This window comes from Trichomycterus rosablanca, chromosome 11, assembly GCF_030014385.1.
Source record: "Trichomycterus rosablanca isolate fTriRos1 chromosome 11, fTriRos1.hap1, whole genome shotgun sequence".
NCBI classification, from domain to species: Eukaryota; Metazoa; Chordata; class Actinopteri; order Siluriformes; family Trichomycteridae; genus Trichomycterus; species Trichomycterus rosablanca.
Genome location: NC_085998.1, coordinates 25900611 through 25926511, shown reverse-complemented (window position 1 = coordinate 25926511; position 25901 = coordinate 25900611). Strand labels below are relative to the sequence as shown.

General features: G+C 40.4%; 1 protein-coding gene across 2 annotated transcripts in view; it reads left to right on the top strand.

The window, feature by feature from the left end:
• cfdp1 (craniofacial development protein 1) overlaps positions 1-25083 on the top strand; it is a 74078-nt gene extending 48995 nt beyond the window's left edge. The window contains exons 6-7 of one of the 2 annotated variants that reach the window (XM_063004097.1): positions 12257-12415; positions 24942-25083. In XM_063004097.1, the coding sequence (XP_062860167.1) occupies positions 12257-12415; positions 24942-25032 (250 nt within the window). In that variant the 3' untranslated portion in view covers positions 25033-25083. Of the gene's footprint in view, positions 1-12256; positions 12427-24941 lie in introns of both variants that reach the window. The other variant, XM_063004098.1, reaches the window with a different exon arrangement.
• Positions 25084-25901: the final 818 nt, after the last annotated feature.

Genomic DNA, 25901 nt, shown 5'->3' with positions numbered 1-25901 from the left:
GATTCCAGACCTTGGGGGACCTGCGGAAGCAGTGGACTGAGTCTGGAGTAGAAACATCCAGAGCCACCGAGCACAGGCGTGTGCAGGAAATGGGCTACAGGTGCCGCATTCCCCAGGTCAAGCCACTTTTGAACCAGAAACAGCGGCAGAAGCGCCTGACCTGGGCTACAGAGAAGCAGCACTGGACTGTTGCTCAGTGGTCCAAAGTACTGTTTTCGGAAATCAAGGTGCCAGAGTCTGGAGGAAGACTGGGGAGAAGGAAATGCCAAAATGCCTGAAGTCCAGTGTCAAGTACCCACAGTCAGTGATGGTCTGGGGTGCCATGTCAGCTGCTGGTGTTGGTCCACTGTGTTTTATCAAGGGCAGGGTCAATGCAGCTAGCTATCAGGAGATTTTGGAGCACTTCATGCTTCCATCTGCTGAAAAGCTTTATGGAGATGAAGATTTCATTTTTCAGCACGACCTGGCACCTGCTCACAGTGCCAAAACCACTGGTGAATGGTTTACTGACCATGGTATTACTGTGCTCAATTGGCCTGCCAACTCTCCTGACCTGAACCCCATAGAGAATCTGTGGGATATTGTGAAGAGAAAGTTGAGAGACACAAGACCCAACACTCTGGATGAGCTTAAGGCCGCTATCGAAGCATCCTGGGCCTCCATAACACCTCAGCAGTGCCACAGGCTGATTGCCTCCATGCCACGCCGCATTGAAGCAGTCATTTCTGCAAAAGGATTCCCGACCAAGTATTGAGTGCATAACTGAACATAATTATTTGAAGGTTGACTTTTTTTGTATTAAAAACACTTTTCTTTTATTGGTCGGATGAAATATGCTAATTTTTTGAGATAGGAATTTTGGGTTTTCATGAGCTGTATGCCAAAATCATCAGTATTAAAACAATAAAAGACCTGAAATATTTCAGTTGGTGTGCAATGAATCTAAAATATATGAAAGTTTAATTTTTATCATTACATTATGGAAAATAATGAACTTTATCACAATATGCTAATTTTTTGAGAAGGACCTGTGTATATACAGTGTATCACAAAAGTGAGTACACCCCTCACATTTCTGCAGATATTTAAGTATATCTTTTCATGGGACAACACTGACAAAATGACACTTTGACACAATGAAAAGTAGTCTGTGTGCAGCTTATATAACAGTGTAAATTTATTCTTCCCTCAAAATAACTCAATATACAGCCATTAATGTCTAAACCACCGGCAACAAAAGTGAGTACACCCCTTAGTGAAAGTTCCTGAAGTGTCAATATTTTGTGTGGCCACCATTATTTCCCAGAACTGCCTTAACTCTCCTGGGCATGGAGTTTACCAGAGCTTCACAGGTTGCCACTGGAATGCTTTTCCACTCCTCCATGACGACATCACGGAGCTGGCGGATATTCGAGACTTTGCGCTCCTCCACCTTCCGCTTGAGGATGCCCCAAAGATGTTCTGTTGGCTTTAGGTCTGGAGACATGCTTGGCCAGTCCATCACCTTTACCCTCAGCCTCTTCAATAAAGCAGTGGTCGTCTTAGAGGTGTGTTTGGGGTCATTATCATGCTGGAACACTGCCCTGCGACCCAGTTTCCGGAGGGAGGGGATCATGCTCTGCTTCAGTATTTCACAGTACATATTGGAGTTCATGTGTCCCTCAATGAAATGTAACTCCCCAAAACCTGCTGCACTCATGCAGCCCCAGACCATGGCATTCCCACCACCATGCTTGACTGTAGGCATGACACACTTATCTTTGTACTCCTCACCTGATTGCCGCCACACATGCTTGAGACCATCTGAACCAAACAAATTAATCTTGGTCTCATCAGACCATAGGACATGGTTCCAGTAATCCATGTCCTTTGTTGACATGTCTTCAGCAAACTGTTTGTGGGCTTTCTTGTGTAGAGACTCAGAAGAGGCTTCCTTCTGGGGTGACAGCCATGCAGACCAATTTGATGTAGTGTGCGGCGTATGGTCTGAGCACTGACAGGCTGACCCCCCACCTTTTCAATCTCTGCAGCAATGCTGACAGCACTCCTGCGCCTATCTTTCAAAGACAGCAGTTGGATGTGACGCTGAGCACGTGCACTCAGCTTCTTTGGACGACCAACGCGAGGTCTGTTCTGAGTGGACCCTGCTCTTTTAAAATGCTGGATGATCTTGGCCACTGTGCTGCAGCTCAGTTTCAGGGTGTTGGCAATCTTCTTGTAGCCTTGGCCATCTTCATGTTGCGCAACAATTCGTCTTTTAAGATCCTCAGAGAGTTCTTTGCCATGAGGTGCCATGTTGGAACTTTCAGTGACCAGTATGAGAGAGTGTGAGAGCTGTACTACTAAATTGAACACACCTGCTCCCTATGCACACCTGAGACCTAGTAACACTAACGAGTCACATGACATTTGGGAGGGAAAATTACAAGCAGTGCTCAATTTGGACATTTAGGGGTGTAGTCTCTTAGGGGTGTACTCACTTTTGTTGCCGATGGTTTAGACATTAATGGCTGTATATTGAGTTATTTTGAGGGAAGAATAAATTTACACTGTTATATAAGCTGCACACAGACTACTTTTCATTGTGTCAAAGTGTCATTTTGTCAGTGTTGTCCCATGAAAAGATATACTTAAATATCTGCAGAAATGTGAGGGGTGTACTCACTTTTGTGATACACTGTATATATATATATATATATATATATATATATATATATATATATATATACACAACGTTTCATAGCGCATAGATTCAAAAAGCATAATACTGTTTTAGCTTGCATTTCTGATTTAGTGCAGAATGTGTTACTGCCGTCTGAGGGCTTGAAGGTCACTTACATTCAAGAAAGTGGTTTCTCAACGAAAAGGCGTAATGGTGTATTGTGTAATTGGGGGGTGGGAGGGGGTACTGTTTTTTGGGGAGATACTTAACAGCACCAACCACAGGGGGTGACATTAAATTTATAAGCTTTTATAGCTGTAGTGGGCTTAATGATCCAGGAAAGTGTAGCTGGGTGTTGAACTATCTCCGTCACCTGGGAATGTCATCTTTTTACAAGAAACCCATCTTAAAGCTGCGGACCACCTGGGTTGGAGGGGATGGGTTGGTCAGATCTTTCACTCTCCTTCTTTGGGCAGATCAAGAGAAGTAGCTATCTTGTTACATAAATCTGTCTCCTTTTTTCAGCCAAAGGTGATATCCGATCCCAGTGGCAGATTCATTATGGTCGCTGGTGAGATTTGTTACGCTCGGGTGGTTTTGGCCAGTGTGTCCGCCCCTAACTGGGATGATGATGACTTTTTTTTTTTTTAACGTTGTTGTTTTTTTTTCAACACTAATTAATTTGTCTGCACACTATCTGCTGGGAGTGGATTTTAATTGCTGGCTCGACCCTCATTTAGATCGCTCCTCCTCGGATACATGAGCAACCTTTTATGCAGGATTTTGCCGTTTCAGTTATATGGCGTTTTTAAATCCTTCTAAAAGGGAATATTATTTTTTCTCCCAGGTCCACCACACTTTTACCCGCATTGATTGCTTTCTGATTGACAATAGATTACTCCCACTTGTGTCGGCATATAAATATGATGCTATTGTCATCTCTGACCACGGCCCAATTTCTTAAAAAATCCGCTTAAAAAATGTTGTCAATACTCGTTCCTCATGGCATCTTAACTCCAGCCTACTTTTTAATGAAGACTTTGTTGTTTTTGTGTCCCAACTTTTCCGAGTCTGAACAAAACACCTGGGGTGTCCGCCTCACTGTTATGGGATACTCTAAAGGCGTATATTAGGGGGATGATCATTTCATACACACGTCATAAAAGACAATCTAGAGAGGTTTAACTGGACAAGTTAATGCGTAGTATCTCTTAACTTGATGCATATGCCTTGTGGCTGCAGAGTCTGAAAAAACAATCATTATATCAGAACTTAAAACTGCTGAATTTTCCCTGCAAAGTTGGAAATGTCCTGGGCCAGAGGAGCTATCCATCTGAGTTCTACAAAAAGTTTTGGGATAAGCTAGCCCCCCTATTATTTGACATGTTTAATAATAATAATAATAATAATAATACATTTTATTTGTTGGCGCCTTTCATGACACTCAAGGTCACCTTACATCAACTAAAACAAGAAATAAAACATACAATAAGTTATTACAACTACAACAAACAAATGATCACAACACAAACATAAAACAAAAAGTACAAGATATGTTAAAGTGAATAAGCCAGTTTAAAAAGATGAGTTTTAAGAGCTGTTTTGAATTCTGCGATGGATTGTAATGTTCGAATATGGGTGGGGAGTGTGTTCCAGAGTTTAGGTGAAACATAGGAGAAAGCCCTGGTACCCATTGTACTAAGGTTAATGGCTGGTTCTGCCAATAAACCTGCTGAGGAAGATCGCAACGAGCGGGAAGGAGTGTAACACTGTAGAAGGTCTGTGAGATATGCAGGGGATAAATTATGAAGTGCCTTGAATGTCAGTAATAAAATTTTAAAATTGATCCGTTGTGATACTGGGAGCCAATGCAGTTGGATCAGCAGTGGTGTGACATGCTCAGTGGACTTGGTGCATGTAATTATCCGTGCTGCTGAGTTCTGGATATGTTGAAGTCTTTGAATAAGTTTTTTGGGAATGCCAGCCAGGATTGCATTGCAGTAGTCAATTCGTGATGTGACTAATGCATTGACTAAGACTTCCGTGGAGTGCTGTGATAAGACGGGCCTCAGTCTGGAGATATTTCGCAGGTGGAAAAAAGCAATCCGGGAAACATTATTTATGTGAGTTGAAAAAGAAAGGGTACTATCCAAGATAACACCAAGGCTCTTAACATGGGTGGACACAGGTATGATATCCTCAGCAACGGAAAATGAACTAATATTATTTTTCGAAAGCGCAGCCTTAGATCCAATAAGAAGTATCTCGGTTTTACTACTATTTAGTTTTAAATAGTTGTTTGTCATCCATGTATGTACATCACGGAGACAAGCAGTAAGAGTAATCGGAGGAGTAGTAGAAGTTGGCTTAGTGGATACATAAAGCTGCGTGTCATCAGCATAGCAATGAAAATGAATGCCATAATGCCGAAAAATATTGCCAAGCGGAAGGAGATAAATGTTAAACAGGAGCGGTCCCAGCACTGAACCCTGTGGAACTCCATTACAAACGGTGAGACACTCTGACCTGTGATTCTGGATATGTACAAACTGTGTTCTGTCAGCGAGGTAGGAGGCAAACCACTGATTCACAGTGCCACAGACCCCAATGCTAGCCAGGCGATCCATGAGGAGCTGATGGGATATGGTGTCAAAGGCAGCACTGAGGTCAAGGAGAATAAGAATAGAAAGTAAGCCAGAATCAGCTTCTCTAAGGAGGTCATTGGTTAACTTAACCAGTGCAGTTTCTGTGCTGTGTTTAGGGCGGAAACCGGATTGGAATCTTTCAAAAAGATTATTATTATGAAGGTGAAGCTGAAGTTGAGCTGCAACCACTTTCTCAAGGATTTTGGAAATGAATGGTAAATTTGAAATTGGCCGATAGTTATTTAAATCAGAAGGGTCTAAACCAGGTTTCTTCAGAGTTGGTCGGATTATGGCAACTTTCAGTGAAGGGGGAACTATACCAGTGGTCAAGGAAGAGTTAATAATTCTACATATGATGGAAATGATCGAAGGCAAACAAACTTTTAGTAGGGATGTAGGAATTGGGTCCAAAAAACAAGTAGACATACTGGACTTGGAAACGAGTTCAAAAATATGACTTTCAGTTGGAAGACTAAAGTCACATAAAACAGAGGGTGAGAACAGATCTGTGATGCTTGCAGACAGTGAGTCAGACTGCACAGTTATTTCAGAGGACAGCTGCTCATGAATTGTGCAAATTTTGGAATTGAAAAACTTCAAAAAAGCTGAGCATTGTTCCTTAGTGCTGATACTGTTCATGTCGTGTGCAGGTGGCTGGAGTAGTCTTTTCACTGTTGAAAAGAGACACTTAGTATTCCCTTCACCTGCATTGATGATATTTGCATAGTGAGAAATTTTCACTGCTGAGAGGACATCTTTATAGTGCAGCATATGATCAAGGTACATTTGTTTATGCACAGTCAGTCCAGTCCTAGTGTAGAGCCGCTCCAAGCGCCGGCCAACCACCTTAAGTTCGCGTAATTCAGGTGTATACCAGGGGGCAGTATGGGCAAATGAGACAGCGCATATTTTTAGTGGGGCCAAACAATCAAGCGCTGAGGATAAATTATTATTGTAATATTCGACCAGATCCATGGTAGAGGAAACTGAGGCTGAGATCGGACTAGACGTGATTAACCTGGCAAAGTCCTCTGGATTAACATGTCTAATGTTTCGATATGACATCATACGATGCACCTTAGATTTACTTAGATGTACTATTTACTATAACTCTCTAGTACTTGGCCACCTTCCCCAAACTCTTTTTCAGGCCTCTATCTCTCTCTTGTTAAAGAAGGGTAAAGACCCTTCAGCTTGCTCCTCTTACCGTCCAGTATGCTTGCTGAACGTTGATTTTAAAATACTGTAAAAATTGTTGGCCCAGCGCATGGAGTCTGTTTTTCCATCCATAATTTCTCCAGACCAGACAGGGTTTAAGGCCGAATATTGATGAGCTGACATTCACTGTGAGATATTGCAAAGGCATGCTGAGATGCGAGCTGAGACCTGTGAGTCTGAAGGAGGAAATGACAGAATGAGTTGAGTGTCATCTGCATAGCAGTGGTAAGATCTTACCAAAAGAGCGGGTGTAAATAGAGAATAGAAGTGGGCCAGATACAGATCCCTAAGGAACACCGGTTGAGATAGTGCATGGAGGGGATAAAGATCCCCTCCATGACACCTGGTAGGAACACCATCCATTGCCATGCCAAACCAGTTACTCCAAGGTTGGAGTGTAGACAAAAGAATGCTGTTATTCACTGTGTCGAAGGCTGCGTGGCGGTCCGCGTTTTTCACATTTCATGTAACTTCTACCAAAAGTAAATGTGCCAGCATGTGCATGCGCTGACATGTGTATATTTGTTGTTTAAAGACTGGGAAAGTCAGGCAGGAGTTTTGAGAAGAAAAATGCAAAAAAAAAAATAATATGGGTAAAGGATTCCCGTGCTGGACACTGTACACCACCATGGTCAAGTTAGTTTTATGTTTGCCTGACGTCTGAGGTTCTTTCATCTCTTTTTCAGCCAATAAACATCCAAAAATCAATAAAATTGCATGAACTGATTCTGCAGTAAGCAAGGAACAATCAAATAGATTTCTAAAGGATCTTTGTTCATTTTTAGTTAACGCTGTTTCATAAATGCGAGATTCATCTACACAGTAAAAAAAAAAAATATATATATATATTGCAAAAGAGATACATTATGTACCTAGTGACATGTTATATTACAGAAAAAGGGCCTTACAGTAATAAATCATACAACGTTAAAAAAGTGGATTCGCTTTTATCGGATTAAAAAAGTGTTTTTTGTGATTATACCAACAACACAGAAGCAAGAATGTGGTTCCTAGCTTTGTGTTGAACAAATAAACAAATCAAATTTTTTGTTTTTACTGCATCTCACATTGTTCCAACTTTACTGGAAATGAGTTTGCACTAATGTTATTGATTTAACTGAATATTAATTATTCGCCTATCATTAAAAAACAGTTCATGTTTATGCTAATAAATTTGAGATAGAAATGATTTAGAAATGACTTTTTTATTATACACACATTTATATTGAACACATGCAGGTATCCTGAGAACTGACAGGGATTGTTTCTTAACACAAACAAGCAACATGGTACATAATGTATGTATATAATGTCTCTCTTCTCTTCTTTTTATCTTTTCCCTTTTCCTTCAGAACAATGTTGACAGCATCTGCACATATGGAAAATGCATTTTGTTAGCTTGACTTTCGTCCTGCTTCCTCTTAAAGTTTTATTTCTATTATTCTTGATGTTTCTTTTTTATGTCTACATTTATCTCAGCATATATACTATATGGCCAAATATATTTGGACACCTGGCCATGAGCTTGTTGGATATCTCATTTCAGAAACAAATAGTTGTAAAATAAGGTGACCAGTGTATGATCTTTTTAACTACAACAACAGCCACTCTTCACAAGACATTGTAGTATGTATGTGGAAATTTGTGCCCATTCAGTCAAAAGAGCATTTGTATGGCTGGACTCAGATGTTGGTCAAGCCTCAATTGATGTTCCAGTTCATTCTAAAGCTGTTCAGTGGGGCTGAGGTCAGGACTCTATGCAGGCCCCTGGAGTTTATTTAAACCAAGCTTTTTTTTTTATGTCTTCATAGACCTTGCTTTGTGCACAGGGGCACAATAATGTTGTAACAGGAAATGACCTTCTCTAATCTGTTAAAAGCATTTAATTTCTGTATATAACTGATTTATTACACCTGTTAGCCAACGATATGGCTAAAATACATTCAAAAATAAGAAGGGGTGTCCAAATGGTGTATTTACCTCTGTGTATTTGTGCTGCATCTTTTTATGTTGTTATTATAGTAGCAAAAGGAAAACACGTAGTTTTTTAGAGCTATAGTGAAGTGTTGTAATGATAAAAAGAAATATAGAATACGCATCTGTATTGATTGCTGGAGTAATAACATTGGTAATCCTATTAAAAAACATATGACGTAATGCCGGATGAGCTTATGTTTCAGGTTTTGGCATGCAGTAAACATGTCAAGACATTAGGTCTAAGGCAGGACATTATAGGTAACAAAAATAACATCCTTTGTGCCGTTGGATAGTTTGATGGTTTAAAGTAAAACTATAATTACTACTTGTATTTCTGAAAGATAAAGTTTACACCTCTAATACAATATATGACCAAAAGTATGTTAAGACACCTGCCCATAAGCTTTGTGGACGTCCCATTTCTAAGCATGTCTGTGCCTGCAGAGAGTTCAGAAAAGAGTACATGTGTAAGACAAGCAGGTTGGAATAGAAGTAAAGCACACCCATAATTAATCTTGTACAGCTTTTTTGATTCAGTAATAAGCATCAACATTTTTCACTCAGAAATGTGTAGACTGATACCGTCATGAGATATAAAAAAAAAACATGACATCTTACAGACTTAGGCATCCTCTTCCTTTTCTTACTCACCTCTACAAGATTACCCCAGCAGCAACACTTCTCTGGTTTTATGGTTTCAGCTCTGTCATGACACGAGTCATTTAACATTACATTATTGCAGCCAAGTGCATCGATATGCACTATGATGCAGCCATAGAGCATTATTTAAAGTAAACCTTTTTAGAAGCACCTGAAATTACACCTCTGGTGCACAGAAAGACTTTCAAGAGAGTTCAGGAGTTTAAGACCTACAATAAATACAAAATACATTTATAATCTAAAGTAATTGAGGGAGGCAATGCTAGAGACAAATGTAAGAACCCTACTATCTTTTATTTTATCTCACCCCCTATCTCCCAATCTAGTTGTTTACAATTGACTGGGACTCCCCCAGTCTTGGAAATTGCATATTGCAGCGGCAGCAGGAAGAAACCTTGTCTTTCAGTGTGTAAAGGCCAAGGGCTCAAGCTTAAGCTGAACGCTCGTGATCTTTGATCCCTCAGACGGCACTGCATCAAGAACCGTCACTCAACAATAGCTGATATAACCACATGGGCAAGGGATTACTTTGGCAAACCTTTGTCAAGCACTACAATACAGAGTTACATGCACAAACGCCACTTAAAACTTTACTGTGCAAAAAAGAAGCCCTATGTTAACCATGTCCAGAAGGGGCGTTGACTTATCTGGGCTCTGAGGCATCTAGGATGGACCATCACACAGTGGAAAAATGTATTGTGGTCATATGAATCAGCATTTCAGGTCTTTTTTGGGAAAAATGGACGCCATGTGCTCCGGACCAAAGCTGAAAAGGACTATCCAGACTGGTATCAGCAACAAGTCCAAAAACTCGGGTCTGTCATGATATGGGGCTGTGTCAGTGCCCTTGACAAAGGTCATTTACACTTCTGTGATGGCAGCATTAATGCAGAAAAGTACATTGAGATCTTAGAGCAACATATTCTGCCTTCAAGACATCATCTTTTCCAGGGATGTCCATACATTTTTCAACAAGACAATGCAAAACCACATGCTGCACACACATTACAAAGGCATGGCTGTGGAAGAAGAGGGTATGGGTACTGGACTGGCCTGCCTGCAGTCCTGACCTGTCCCCAATAGAGAATGTGTGAAGAATTTTGAAACAAAAATGCGACAATGTAGACCTTGTACTGTTGCACATCTTAAGACGTCTTTTCAGGAAGAATGGGACAAAATAAAACCTGAAATACTAAATCGCTTGGTATCCTTGGTGCCAAAACATCTTTTAAGTGTGGTGAGGGGGGGGTTGTGTCGCGGACAAACTTTACAGTGTACACACTTGAGTGTAATTACAATATTTCAATGTTTTCTTATAAAAAGATTTAACAATCTGAACGTCAAACATTGCTTATCTTATCTGATCTATAATAAATACGCATAAGTATAAATGCATGTGTATCAATTACACTTTAACACAAACATTAACACAACATTTTGGCATTGTAATCTCTCTCTGCCCACACAAAACAGAATAATAGCAGGCTACACACTTCAATATATTTCAAAAGTTAACTGCTTAGTTTATAGTTACAGATATTTCTTAAAAGTGTATGAACATGTACGATTAGTTATGCCTGTAATCCAGAATTAAGTTCTATACCGTAACAAAAAATATGAATGTAAATGTTCATGTTGCGATGACGGTGATGTAAAGTAATGTTAAAATAATTCAAAGTCCAAACATTTGAGTGGTTAACGAGAACGCTACTTTACATGTCACACAAGCTCAGTGCAAAACTCGAGCACAGAAACGGTACAAATCCGATCTATTCCCTACACACTCGCTCCCTACGCCCTATAGTGCGCTTCACTTTCTTAAAGGGCCAGACAATATATTTTATAATTCACATTACACGACAGGTGAGACGTTCTTTTTTCTTAATATAGTGCTTTTATTTAGGAAAAAATAGTTCTTACATAGGCAGGAAAATCTATGGCAGACAAGAGTCAGAACAGCGGATTGGGCGTAACGTTATTATTACTGTTTGCTCCTTTTTCTCAACACTTGTGCTCAATTTACACTGAAGATATATTTAGTAAATAAGTACATGTCCGCGCATGCACGCGCTTGTGTTCATTTCCGGTTGAACTGATAAAAAATGTTGATTTTGAAAAATTAAAAGACGAGCCGTTTTTCAGTTTCTGCTTGTTAGCTCACAGCTAACGCTAGCCAGTGTGGCTCTTCACTCCAGTGTTGCCAACTCCTCAGTAAGGAAAGTAGCTATTGGCTGTCCTAAAAGTCGCTAGAAGTCGCTAAATGACGTCATCGCCTAATTTGCATAAGGTCAATTTGCGTGTAATTGACGGTGTAGAAGAGAGGAATAACATCGTGGGAGAGACAAAAAGTGGGTAAAAACACCCTAAATATGTTTAGAACTACAGATGAATGTTCTTCTGTTGATTCGTGTTTTGGTTTGGTTTTTTAAGACAACACTGAGCTACTCTGAGCAGGGTTGCCAGATTGCGACAGTAATTTTTAGCCAAAATGCATGAAAAAACGCCCAAAACACAGGATAAGCAGATGATGTTTAGCATTTCACAAATAATAAACGATGTGTTTTTTCACGTTCGAGTCTCCAAAAGTCTCCAATAACACCAGAAAAAGTCGCTAGAGCACCCCACAGCCAATCAGCGAGCTCCAACCGCCTACCCCTCCAACCCCTCCCTCACTGTGGATGCGCGCATGTCCTAAAGTCTCAGTTTTCAAGGTAAACCTGAAGCAGAAATTCGGCGCTTCACATTTAAAAAATACCGTCACCATTTTTGAATACCGTCACCATTTTTGAATACCGCGGTATACGGTAATATCGTCATACCGCCCAACCCTAGTAGAAACTCTGTGTTTTTTTATTATTTGCATTTTCCATGCAGTCCCAGCTTTTTCTGATGTGAGGTTGTATTTCCCAAATTGATCATAAAATGTTTCCAGCCATCTTTTGTTGATCTGATGCCTATACATTCAGCCATTATAATGTTTTCAAGTTGTTTGCTCAGTTCAGGTTTTGGTCTCTTGAGACAATTTTGAATAAGCCAAATCTATTAAGTGTTACATATGCTTGACAATTGTAAAGCTTTTAAATTCCTCTTCCAGTGCGAAAAGACCAGCAGGGATGGGCAGTATTCTGAGTTGTATCGGGGCAAAAAAGCCTAAGATGAGCACCCTGGAAAAGTCCAAGCTTGACTGGGACACTTTTAAATCAGAGGAGGGAATTTCTGACGAGCTGGCCATTCACAACAGAGGCAAAGAAGGGTAAGTGAAGGGTAAGTTCTATCTATAGAATGGTAGAATTACCATTTTTGTGTATCCACTGCTTGAATGTACTGTACAATACACACATGTCTAAGATCACCATTTAAATTCCAAATGTTGGCTGTAGTGGTGTAACCTTTTTAAATGTTTGCGTAATTATTTAAGATTACATTTGTGCACTTGTTATTTAATCTGCCCGCACTGATGCTATGTTGGTTGTGTAGGTTTGTTTTCAGAGTTCACCCTTTGAAAAATGAATAAACATAATTTAAAATAAAAATATTACTTAGGCTTTTGCTAAAGTTTAATTTAATATACCAGATTTCTTCTTTAAGCTGTTTCAATTATGTATTTAACAATAAATATGCTTATATAGTTTACAATAAATAATATATATAACATTAAAATTTAATATATTTAAATATATTATATATTAAATATATATTAAAGCTTAACGCCCATACCCTTAGTGTCTAATATTATATTTTAATATAACCCAGTATTAAAGAGATTACTGTTTTAAAGAACATCATTTTTTAAGGATTTTAATATACCATACCAGTTACAGCATATAAAATGTATATAAGCCTCCAAATATCTTTCACAGGATCTTTTCCCATGTCTGTTCAAGTACATGCTGCCATAGTCAATTAGAGCAGCTTAACATTAGGTTTGAACATGACAAAGAGTCTGTACACAAAGTAAGACTGATGAAATTACTTTTTATATTTCATGTGCAGGTTGGGATCACTGGTCTATACAGTCCAGTGAATATATATAGAATAACTGAAAAGACTGCAAGCCAAATCTTATTACCAAATCTTTTCCCCATCAATCTAATTCTTTTAAAAATTATTAAAGCAAATCTCTGCAGGCATGTGTCAGGGTCTAGTGGAAAGTAGGGCTGTTGCGGTGAAAGAATTTCCCCTTGCGATATTCAGCCTGTCTTAATATCGCGGTATGCGATAATATCGCCATTTTTTTTTTTTTTTTGAAAATGACTTAATTTATCTGGATTTTAGAGCTATATAAACAAGCTTTATTGTTAGGCTATGATTCGGTATATTATTGCTTTATAATGACAAAGATGAGACAGCTTTAAGACCAATCAAATGTGTGTTTATTGTTAAATGCAGAACAGAGCAGGGATGTGCGTCTTTTCTCTATTAAAAAAGGTTTAAATTAAGCTTCTAGCCTATATAGATATACACTGTGAAACGAAAAAAAAGTGTTTAGGCTAAATATTTTAAATGCACATCTAATCAAAATATGGTAAAAAAAAATAGAATAAAGAATAAAGTCTGTAAGAGTTTAAACCTGCGTTATCATGCGGGCTAGAAGAACCAACACGTTCATCTGATGTGGTTTAGAGAGGATCTGAGTGGGGTAGCGATGTTCCCGGCGTTACCGATGTTACACTAATTCACACGTGTACTGATCCTGCATGCGACTTTACAGATCAAAGCAAATCTAGCCTGGTTGTCGCGTCACTATTAACCATCTATTTAGTAGGTATAATTAACATAACAATATAATATATAAAATAATACTACATTTTAAGTTATTATTCGTTTCAATACATTTTTATTCAACGAAAAAATACATTTAAATTATTTCAGCAAGCCAGCAAGAGAATATTTGCAGGCTGCAATGCCATATTAACCGTCATTAAGTGTTTTAGTTCGCCAAGGCTTTTTTAAGGTTTGAATATAGTCTAAATTACAAGTATTTTATTGAGTGTGAACTCAATTTGATCATTAATAAACTTGCCTGTAATTCCTGTTGCCATTAACCGTTTCCATCCAAACATTTCGCAAGTGTAATGCGCATTTATGAAATATCGGCAGAAAAAAAAGCGGAAAATGTTGCGTTTCCATCAACTACAGTTATGTGAAAAAACCTTTACATGACGTGAGAGACGTCGGGCAGAACGAGCAATGGCCCGTCTAATGTGGGCTCAAATCTCCGTGCCACGGCGACGTTCACCTCGCATCTGGGAACGTAAAACGCACTAAACAATTTTGGGAGCACATCGTGCAGAACCATTTTTCAAACGAGCTTTGGATCAAGAATTTCAGAATGTCAAAATCAGCCTTTGATGAGCTATGATCGGGTCATCTGTAGAGCCAAAAGTTTTCAGTCACCGGCCACCCGTGCCAACTGAAAAGAGGATTGCTATTGCCTTATACAAGTAGTAGTGGGCGAGACGTTCGGCGTGAGCGTAACAACAGTTCACCATAGTGTATACGCTGTATGCCAAGCAATAACATCAAAACCAATTAAACATTACGTCGTATTACCAAATGCGCAGGAGGCAGAAGAAATAGCACCGCGTAATTACGCAGCGCATCATATACCACAGGTGTACGCTGCACTGGATGGTACACACATTCCAATCCTCCCTCCAGCAGTCGGGTACAGGGGCTATGTACATAGAAGGGATGGCCATTGATTGTTTTGCAGGCACTTGTGGATGACCAGTTGTTGATTCGTGATGTATGTGTTGGCTTTCTCAGCAGCGCACATAACGCAGCAGTTATTAAAACATCACACCTTTTCAGGTACACTACACACGTTGACAGTGATTCAGTTTTAAAATATATATATATATATATATATATGCGTGTGTGTGTGACTTAGAGCTTGAAACGTCATCGTTTATTCGCAAAACCCGTTTCCATCCCCATTTTTCGCATTTCGGCGATGCGATATTCTAACTTTTCCACCTCGTTCAAGCGTGAAAACTTTTTTTTGCGATATTTGGGTCGTTTTTCGAATTTTTAGCTTTTCCATCCAGGTGTTTTAATGCGCAGTTTTCAAAATTCGCAAAAAGTTGGTGGATGGAAAACCGTCTAGTGTTTCCATCTTAAAACACAAAGCCTGACACTCAGCAGCAACGCATGTGAACAGTTTGCAGGAAAATGACGCACTTAGCTCTTTTTCATTATGAATTTATTTAACATTTATTATGCCCGATTGTAAGCGAAAAACAAGATGGACCCTGCAACAACAACAACAAAAAAAACCGTGAATATCGCGGTGTGGCGGTTGCTTGGCATGCCCTGCGGTTGGCTGGTCTACACCGCGATATTTCAAAATTGCGGTTAGCGCGACAGCCCTAGTGGAAAGCCCTCCGAATAATGTAATATTAAATAGTGTGGTTGTGAAATGAGATAATTAATAAGTACAAGATTCATGAGTTGGGGCATTTGGTAAAATGCAATAAAACATGTATTGGATAAGAAACATGCTACAGTGATAAATAAAGCCACATACACTTTACATTTACATTTTCTGCATTTAGCAGACGCTCTTATCCAGAGCGACTTACAGAAGTGCTTCCATAGTAAACATTTCATTTCTCAAGTTTTAGTAAACAACAGTCAAAGAACACGAATCTGCTGAAACCTGTTAGAACCAAAGTGTTTTTTTTTTTTTGTTTGTTTTTTTCCTCTCAATAATGAAATGGAAAAAAAAAATGTTAGCAAATAGGTATAGGTCAGCTTAAGTGTTTAGTAAAAAGGTGGGTTTTTAATCGTTTTTTAAAGACAGCAAGAGACTCAGATGTTCGGACAGACAGAGGAAGTTCATTCCACCACTTGGGTGCTAGAACAGAGAAGAGCCTTGATGCTTGTCTTCCTTTAGTCCTGGGTGGAGGTTCAAGTCGAGCGAGACTAGTGGCTCGGAGGTTGCGTGGTACAGAGCGGGGTTTGATTAGACCACGAAGGTAGCTTGGGGCTGGTCCATTTTTGGCTTTGTAGGTGAGCATCAGTGTTTTAAACTGAATGCGTGCAGCTACAGGAAGCCAGTGAAGAGAACGCAGCAGTGGGGTGATGTGGCAGTGTTTGGGCTGGTTAAAAACCAGACGGGCAGCTGCATTTTGAATGAGCTGCAAGGGTTTAATAGTGGACATGGGAGCTCCTGCCAGGAGGGAGTTGCAGTAGTCCAACCGTGAGATTACAAGTGATTGGACCAGAATCTGGGTAGCTTCCCTGGAGAGAAATGGTCGAATCTTCCTGATATTGTACAGGAGGAACCGGCACGATCTTGTCATGTGGGCTATGTAAGGAGAGAAGGTCAGCTGGTTATCCAGGACAATACCAAGGCTTCTTACCTTATCAGATGGTCTGATCTGGGAGTCATCAAGAGAAATGAGAAGGTCCTGGGTTGGAGACTGATCTCCGGGAAATGAGCAACATCTCTGTCTTGCTGGGATTAAGTTTCAGATGATGAGCTGACATCCATTGTGAGATATCTCGCAGACATGCTGAGATGCGAGCTGAGACTAGTGTGTCTGAAGGAGGAAATGACAGAACAAGCTGAGTGTCATCTGCATAGGAGTGGTAGGAGAAGCCATGGGAGGCTATGACCTTACCCAGAGAGCGGGTGTAGATAGAGAAAAGAAGTGGGCCAAGTACAGAGCCCTGAGGAACACCGGTTGAGAGAGTGCATGGGGGAGTTATGGATCCCCTCCATGACACTTGGTAGGAGCGCCCTTCCAGGTAGGAGGCCATCCATTGCCATGCTGAACCTGTTACTCCAAGGTTGGAGAGAGTGGACAGGAGAGTGCTGTGATTCACTGTGTCGAAGGCTGCAGAGAGGTCAAGAAGAATGAGGACCGATGACAGTTTGGCTGCTTTGGCTGCATGAAGCTTCTCAGTAACAGCTACAACTGCTGTTTCCGTAGAATGTGCTGCCTTGAAGCCAGACTGGAACGGTTCGTGGAGGTCATTTTGAGTAAGAAAGGCAGATAGTTGGTTATAGACAGCACGTTCAAGAATTTTGGATAGAAAAGAGGAGTGAGACAGGTCTGTAGTTGTTAATGTCTGTAGTGTCTAGTGTAGGTTTCTTAAGAAGGGGAATGACCTGAGCCTTCTTAAAAGCAGTAGGGACAACACCTGATGTCAGGGAGTTGTTGATGATGGGTGTGATGAAGGGGATCAGGTCCTGTGAGATGTCTTTAAGGATGGTGGATGGTATAGGGTCGAGTGTGCATGTGGTGGGATTGCTGGATGAGAGGAGCTGTGTAACCTCATCCATGGTGAGTGGGGTGAAGCTGGTGAGTGTGTTGGTGGGTTGAGGGTCAGTTGAAAGTGGGTCAGTCGGAGAGAAGGATTGATTGATTTTGTCAATCTTGTCCTGAAAGAATGTTGCAAAGTCAGTAGCAGTGAGAGAGGCAGATGGGGGAGGAGGAGGAGGGTTCAGAAGAGAGGAAAAGATAGCATGAAGCTTACGTGGGTCAGCAGCAGATTGTTCAAGCTTGGCTTTGTAAAAAGATGTTTTTGCAGCAGTCATGCCGGATGAGAATCTGGACAGCAGATCGTGGTAAGAGTGGAGATCAACACCGAGCTTAGATTTCCTCCACTTTCTCTCAGCTGCCCTTAATTCTCTTCTGCTGCTGCGCAATGCATCTGAAAGCCAAGGAGCAGGGTGAGAAGGTTTTCCTCGTTTGAGGGTAAGAGGACAGAGCTGATCGAGGGATGTTGAAAGAGAAGAGAGTAGGGTATTAATTGCGGAGTTGAGTGGAAGGGTAGCAAGCATGTCAGGGTTAGGTAGTGAAGTTAGGATGTTGGAGATCAGCAGGGAGGAAGATAAAGAGTGAAGATTGGGGCGTGGTGTAAGGTGTAAGTGTGGTTGGAGGTAGAGAGAGTTGGGAGATGGAGAGAGAGAAAGACACAAAGTGATGGTCGGAAAGGTGAAGTGGGGTGACGGTGAGGTCCAGAACAGAAGCTGGATGGCTGAAGACCAGGTCCAGAAGATTGCCACCTTTGTGTGTCGGAGGGCTGTGGTTAAAAAGGAGGTCGAAAGATGAAAGAAGAGGAAGAAGACAGGAGGACTGAAGTGTAGGGAGATTAAAGTCACCAAGAAGAGTCAGAGGAGTTCCATCTGAAGGGAAGAAACTCAGAAGAACATCCAGCTCTTCTATGAAGTCTCCCAATGAGCTAGGCGGTCTGTAGATGACAATGATATGAAGAGTAATTGGAAAAGTAACAGTAATAGCATGAAATTCAAAGGATGAAATGTTAAGGTGAGAAACATTCACAGGAGTGAAGTGCCATTTCCTGGTCAAGAGCAAACCTGTACCACCACCCCTGCCAGATCCTCTCGGTGTATGAGAGAAGGTGTAGGCAGAGGATAAGGCTGTTGGTGTTGCTGAGTTCTCGGTGGTGATCCATGTCTCAGTCAGTGCCAGGAAGTCGAGGCTGTGAGAAAGTGCAAAAGCTGAGATGAAGTCAGCTTTTTGGACGGCTGATTGACAGTTCCAGACCCCACCTACCACCACTGTTTGAGACTGTTGCAACAGTTGGGGGTAGATGAGGTTGCTGGCGTTGCTGCTCCTGTAATGTGACTTCAGATGTCTGCAGGGTCTGTGAGATATGAGCACAGGAATAATTGAGTAGCACATGCTGAGAAAAGTTTGGTAAATGAAACAATGTCAGAGACTGATAGGACTTACCCAAAGTTAGTTTAGTTTAGATTAGTAGTAAAAGTTAGATAGATTAAACAGTTCAGACAGACATTAAAACCTGGTGACAGTAAAGACCGGCCGGAGATTTAATTTTATACTAAGCTTAGCCCTGCCCCTCAATTCATACCTAGGCCTCTAACAATAGGCACCTGGAGCCACTTTAACCAATCAGCAAAACACAGATTAATGCAGCAACAGACTAGCTATAGTTTCTATAAATAGTTAAATTCTAGCACAGTTAAGCAAGTTAATAGTCAAAGTTACAAAGATAGATTCTAAAACAAGTTACAGCAAAGAATATACTTCAACCAGAGGCTTACCTTACTCAGGAATACAAATGAACACAATGGAAGTTACAAGCACTGATTAATTCAATGGCTGAAGATTTAATTTTATACTAAGCTTAGCCCTGCCCCTCAATTCACACATAGGCCTCTAACAATAGGCACCTGGAGCCACTTTAACCAACTTTTTAAGCAAGTTAATAGTCAAAGTTACAAAGATAGATTCTAAAACAAGTTACAGCAAAGAATATACAGGGGTTGGACAAAATAACTGAAACACCTGGTTTTAGACCACAATAATTTATTAGTATGGTGTAGGGCCTCCTTTTGCGGCCAATACAGCGTCAATTCGTCTTGGAAATGACATATACAAGTCCTGCACAGTGGTCAGAGGGATTTTAAGCCATTCTTCTTGCAGGATAGTGGCCAGGTCACTACGTGATGCTGGTGGAGGAAAACGTTTCCTGACTCGCTTCTCCAAAACACCCCAAAGTGGCTCAATAATATTTAGATCTGGTGACTGTGCAGGCCATGGGAGATGTTCAACTTCCCTTTCATGTTCATCAAACCAATCTTTCACCAGTCTTGCTGTCTGTATCGGTGCATTGTCATCCTGATACACGGCACCGCCTTCAGGATACAATGTTTGAACCATTGGATGCACATGGTCCTCCAGAATGGTTCGGTAGTCCTCGGCAGTGACGCGCCCATCTAGCACAAGTATCGGGCCAAGGGAATGCCATGATATGGCAGCCCAAACCATCACTGATCCACCCCCATGCTTCACTCTGGGCATGCAACAGTCTGGGTGGTACGCTTCTTTGGGGCTTCTCCACACCGTAACTCTCCCGGATGTGGGGAAAACAGTAAAGGTGGACTCATCAGAGAACAATACATGTTTCACATTGTCCACAGCCCAAGATTTGCGCTCCTTGCACCATTGAAACCGACGTTTGGCATCGGCACGAGTGACCAAAGGTTTGGCTATAGCAGCCCGGCCGTGTATATCGACCCTGTGGAGCTCCCGACGGACAGTTCTGGTGGAAACAGGAGAGTCGAGGTGCACATTCAATTCTGCCGTGATTTGGGCAGCCGTGGTTTTATGTTTTTTGGATACAATCCGGGTTAGCACCCGAACATCCCTTTCGGACAGCTTCCTCTTGCGTCCACAGTTAATCCTGTCGGATGTGGTCTGTCCTTCTTGGTGGTATGCTGACATTACCCTGGATACCGTGGCTCTTGATACATCACAAAGACTTGCTGTCTTGGTCACAGATGCGCCAGCAAGACGTGCACCGACAATTTGTCATCTTTTGAACTCTGGTATGTCACCCATAATGTTGTGTGCATTGCAATATTTTGAGCAAAACTGTGCTCTTACCCTGCTAATTGAACCTTCATACTCTGCTCTTACTGGTGCAATGTGCAATTAATGAAGATTGGCCACCAGACTGGTCCAATTTAGCCATGAAACCTCCCACACTAAAATGACAGGTGTTTCAGTTATTTTGTCCAACCCCTGTACTTCAACCAGAGGCTTACCTTACTCAGGAATACAAATGAACACAATGGAGGTTACAAGCACTGACAACTTTGGAGGGTTGTTGTCAATTAACACAGTCTGGTGGTGCATCAAGATATGCAATCTAATATTCTGTTATGCAAAAATAAAGCACTTTTGTAAAATACATCACTTTTGTACATAAATGTTGCGTTCCCTGTTCCCTGGGCCTGCAAATCTCAGATAAACCAAAAGACAGTTGAAACATGTGCTGTGGCTACTTCTGCTGCTGTGACTTAAATTGCTGATCATTTAAAAACAGGTGATGACGCAAATGTGGCACAACACACAGTGCCCATGCTAACTCCGGTCTACTATCTAAGGCACCAAAAATGGGCATGCAGAGATTGGCATGGGAGCATTGAAAAAGGGGTGTTGATGGCTGGGCGCGTGCACGTTATTTACCAATAGAAGATATGATACCAGGATGCACTGTAGAGCCAACAGAAATTGAAAGCTTGCTGATAATGTCCTGGTACCATATACAGAGTTCATGTCTCAGCAGGTCCTAATGTTTTGGCTCATCAGTGTACATCAGTTGAGTGATTGAAAATCAATCAAACCAGGCCGATATCGATATATCATGTCTTTCAGGCCAGTAGGTATATTGGCTAATACTCAGCAATTGTTTAACCAGTTATAACAAGGCGGCTGCTTTAGTTTTTTGACTGCCTATTTTTTGTATAGGAAGTCAAACCATCCCAGATCTGAGCAGTAAAGTGCTGGATGTGGATTTGTAACAAGCTGTAGCTCACTTAATTATAGTACATACCAGCTTTTTAGTATTGATGCTTTTTTACTAAAAAATTGCATTTTACTTTCTGTCCCTTTGCATTGTTTGATCTTATTTAATTAGTCTGATAATTAATTAGTCTGTACTCTGTACTGACTTGAAAATGTGATCTCACAGTTTTTTGTAGCAGCTGCCTTGTTAAGCGTCATACCCACCCATGTTGTTTTATGTTTTTCTTTAGCTTTTTGTTACACATAGATCAAGGTACTGGGGCATGGCAGCTCCTGGTAATCATACAGCTTGTTCTGTATGGCTGGGTTGATTTGGAACCTGTCACTATTGGCAATAAAGCTTTTCTCCTAGGGATGCAAATATACTATTACATCATCGTGTATCTGAAGACCTACCTCCTACCATTATTTAGTCTCTTCCATTGACTTGACAGTTGTGGATTGTAAGCCAAACATTAAAAACCTGAACTGAAGGTTAAAAATGAATTTCTTTTGAAGACCAAATTATACCATGCTACTGTTTCTGGGTTTTCCTTTCACTTTATTATGTGGAACTATTTAGGGATAGGGATATTGTGGAGAGTGTGGTGGCTTATGATGGAGGCAGAAATAGAGCTGATGTGTACCCCATAGTCTACATTCACTGGGTAGGAGCCAAACCAAAGTTGAACTGCTGATTTTAATCACTCTCAGAAGGTAGGAGAACAGGGGTATCTAAAAGAAACCTTAATCACATGTGCCAGACCTTTCAGACAATAACCAGATGCAATGATCAAAGCCAGATCACTGGGACCCTATATATTATGCATTCACTACAGGGGTGGGTGAAGAGTGTGAACACTTCTCCTTTGAAAAGTGACTTTTCCTAAATGTTTTCTGACTTTTCAGTGTACAGTTCACATTTCACTAACATCTTCACTCAACCTCCTTGTGTTAAAATGAGGGATGTTCATGATTTGGTGAAGTTATACTTTCGTATCGGTTTCACAAATAATGGCACATCAGCAGCAGTTTGTTATTAGCGTGAGGACACTGAAACGGCTTTGCAATAAACTGTGTTTATTTAGAAGAACGTGCGCCACCGGTGTGCTCGGCGTCTGTGTTGTCGCCAGTACTTCAACCAAGCGTTATGGATTTGTACGATAAACTAAAGTCGTATGGCATCGATATAAATGGTTGCATTGACGGGTTTAGTCATTATGTCATGTGGAAGGAAGCGTACAATGCAAACAACGACCCAAAAATAATCGCGAGTTATTGGCTAACCACAGTAACGCACATTGGAGGCTGCCCTTACCGCTTACGTGCTGATCCAGGAGACGCGTGCTTCTCTGAACTGACAAGCCTACGACGGCTACACACTCTTTGGCCATAATATTTCGACTTTATTCTCATTTTGCTTTAATCTCAAAATAATTTCGACTTTATTCTTGAAATCAAAATTTTCAAATATTTTTTTTACAGTGGCCCTAATATGCCGTCATAGGATTTAGCTACCCGGCCAGCAGGGATTGTCTGTTCTGCAGAGAGAGTTGGAAGTCAGATACAGTGGTGCCTTGTAACTTGATGTCCCCTAAACTCGAAATATTTGAAACTCGACACCCTTCATGGAGAGATTTATACCCTTAAACTCGAAGTTTCCTTTAAATTTGATGTGTTTAACCTTTTTTTTTAAAGTGCACGTATAAGACAAATCTGCTTTATAGCTGGGGGGTTCTGAGAAATTGTGAGAATCACCTTTTTCAAGTTTAAAACGCTTATCATAAAAAAATTAGGGCTGTCGTTAATTAACGCATTTATCCATCACTAAATCAGAATGTACAGCACTGGGGACATGGGAAAACCGCTGGTATCGAAGAGATAAAACAGTATTTATACAGTTATTTTATTTTGGGGGGTAGATAACATTGTGTTTAGTATTTGAAAGTGTTAATTATTTCAGTAAGATGTTTAGAAATTGTATTGTTTAAAATTTACTTAATAAATATAATGATCAGTACTGGGGACACAAAAGGCACTGAATTGTAGGAATGACCCAATTGAAAACAGTTTAAAAACAATCAATATAAAAATACAATAAAACCTGCACTTTACCTTTACTTCTTCTTTGTTTTCTTATGCTTCTTAATCGTTTTAATGCTTGATCTTGGAGTACCGTATTCTGTAGTAAAGGCGCATTAACAGGCTTTGCACAAACAGTGGAAAAAAAAGCAGAAAAGTGCTAAACCTATTTTGTCACTACTCATGGGAAATTATTCTTCAGGCCACCCAAGGAGGATGGGTCCCTGCTGAGTCTGGTTCCTCTCCTCTGAGTTCTTTTTTGCCTTTTACTGCATTCATCATTTCCCTCTATCAGGACTAGTCGCCCCGGTCCCACTGCTGAAACACATCTCAACATCATGATGCTGCCACTGCCATGCTTCACTATAGGAATGGCATTAGGCAGGTGATGAGCGGTGCCTGGTTTCCTTTTGGCTTCATCAGACCAGAGAATCTTGTTTCTCATGGTTTGAGAGACCTCTAGGTGCCTTTAGGCAAACTTCAAGCGGGCTGTCATGTGCCTTTTACTAAGAAGTGGCTTCCGTCTGGCCACTCTACCATAAAGGTGTGATTTGTGAAGTGCTGCCTGGATGGTTGATGATCTGACAGGTTCTACCATCTCCACAAGGATATGCTGGAGCTTTGTCAGAGTGACCCTTGGGTTCCTGCCCACCTCCCTGGCCAAGGCCCGTCTTCCCCGATTGCTCAGTTTGGCCAGGCGGCCAGGTCTAAGAAGATTTTTGGTGGTTCCAAACTTCTTCCATTTACAAATGATGAGTGTTCTTTAGGACCTGTAAAGCTGCAGCAATTTTTCTGTACCCTTCTCCAGATCTATGTCTTGACACAATACTGTTTCTGAGGTCTGCAGATAATTCCTTTGACCCCATGGTGTTGGCAATCCCCAATTATGTCCAATCAATTGAATTTACCGCAGGTAGACGCCAATTAAATTGTAGAAACATCTTAAGCAGTATCAGTAAAAATAAATTGCACCTCAGCCTACTTTTAGGTGTCATAAATTAGCACAACTGTCTAAAAACCTGCTTTCACTTTACCATTGTGGGCTATTTTGTGACAAAAAATGAACTCGATCTATAATAGAATGAGTGTAATGTGATTTTAAGTATTTTAAGATTGCAAATCCAACAAAGAGTCCCTTGTAAGCTCATAAAATTGAACATTACATTTTTATCACAACATTGAAAATGCTGGTTATTTTAGACCATTTGGACATCTATAGATGTAAAAGATAATAAATCCAAATCAACCATAAAATGTATGATTGTGTACCTCAACACACTACAAGGTGTGTGAATGTTTGTCTGACAGTGAGCAAGCCTTTCCTACACGCATTTAATTACTGTCTGGGCACTTGAAAACTGTGTAAACCATACTGACTATGGTTGTGTAATGTATTTGTTTTCATAGGTACATAGAGAGAAAGAACTTCCTGGAGAGGGTGGACAAGCGGCAGTTTGAACTGGAGAAGAATGTGCGTCTTAGCAACATGAAGCGATGACGGATTTGCACAGCATGTATTTTGAGCTGATAATAAACTTTACAAAAAATATGGACTGTATACACACATTTTTAGTTCTCAGATTTTTGGACTATGTGTCGGCCACCTGTTTTGGATCATAGTCATCCAGTCATAGTCTGTTGTATCTGAAAAAAAAAAACCATTTAAATATTAGTTATCTGAACTGAATAAGAATGTAACCAACAAAAATATTTAATTAGTAGTTTGCAAATCATTTTTATGGTTTACAGTAGGCCTAAATTTCTGATTTATAAAGTCAGTTTTGATGTTTACATTTTGTTTTTTTGCAAGTTATTAACCATTACAGGTGGATTATTTATTAACCATTTTTAATAACTGACCTCATGGCCATGTATGTCAAAACAATCTACTTTGATTTATAGTACTGACCAATTCAAATACATAACATTATGCTTATGCTTAAGTTTTTAGCCCCAGTGATCTAGTGATCAGTAAATTTGGAAAAGCTTTGTAAGTCCCATATATTAGCAAATAAATTTACTGTGTCTGTGTGTGTCCACTAGTGTTGTGTGAGCAGTTTAGCAATGCCATTTTTCTGCATGTTTAGTATTACCATCGTTAAGTTGTATAGTGTGACCCCCTTAATGACAGCAAGTGAAAGCACAAGAGGAAACTCTCAGAACACAGAGGTGAGGAAAACACAATTATAAAAGATAAGATCAATTGCAGAACAGTTTTTTTTGGTTTTCCAGTTGTCATGCCATTTGACATCCAGTATGTTACATTTGTAAACATCAACCGGTGTCATCACTATTTTAAACATACCACATAGTATGATCTTTAGGCTGCAGCCCTTAAGCATATAAACTACACCAGTACCCTGCTTT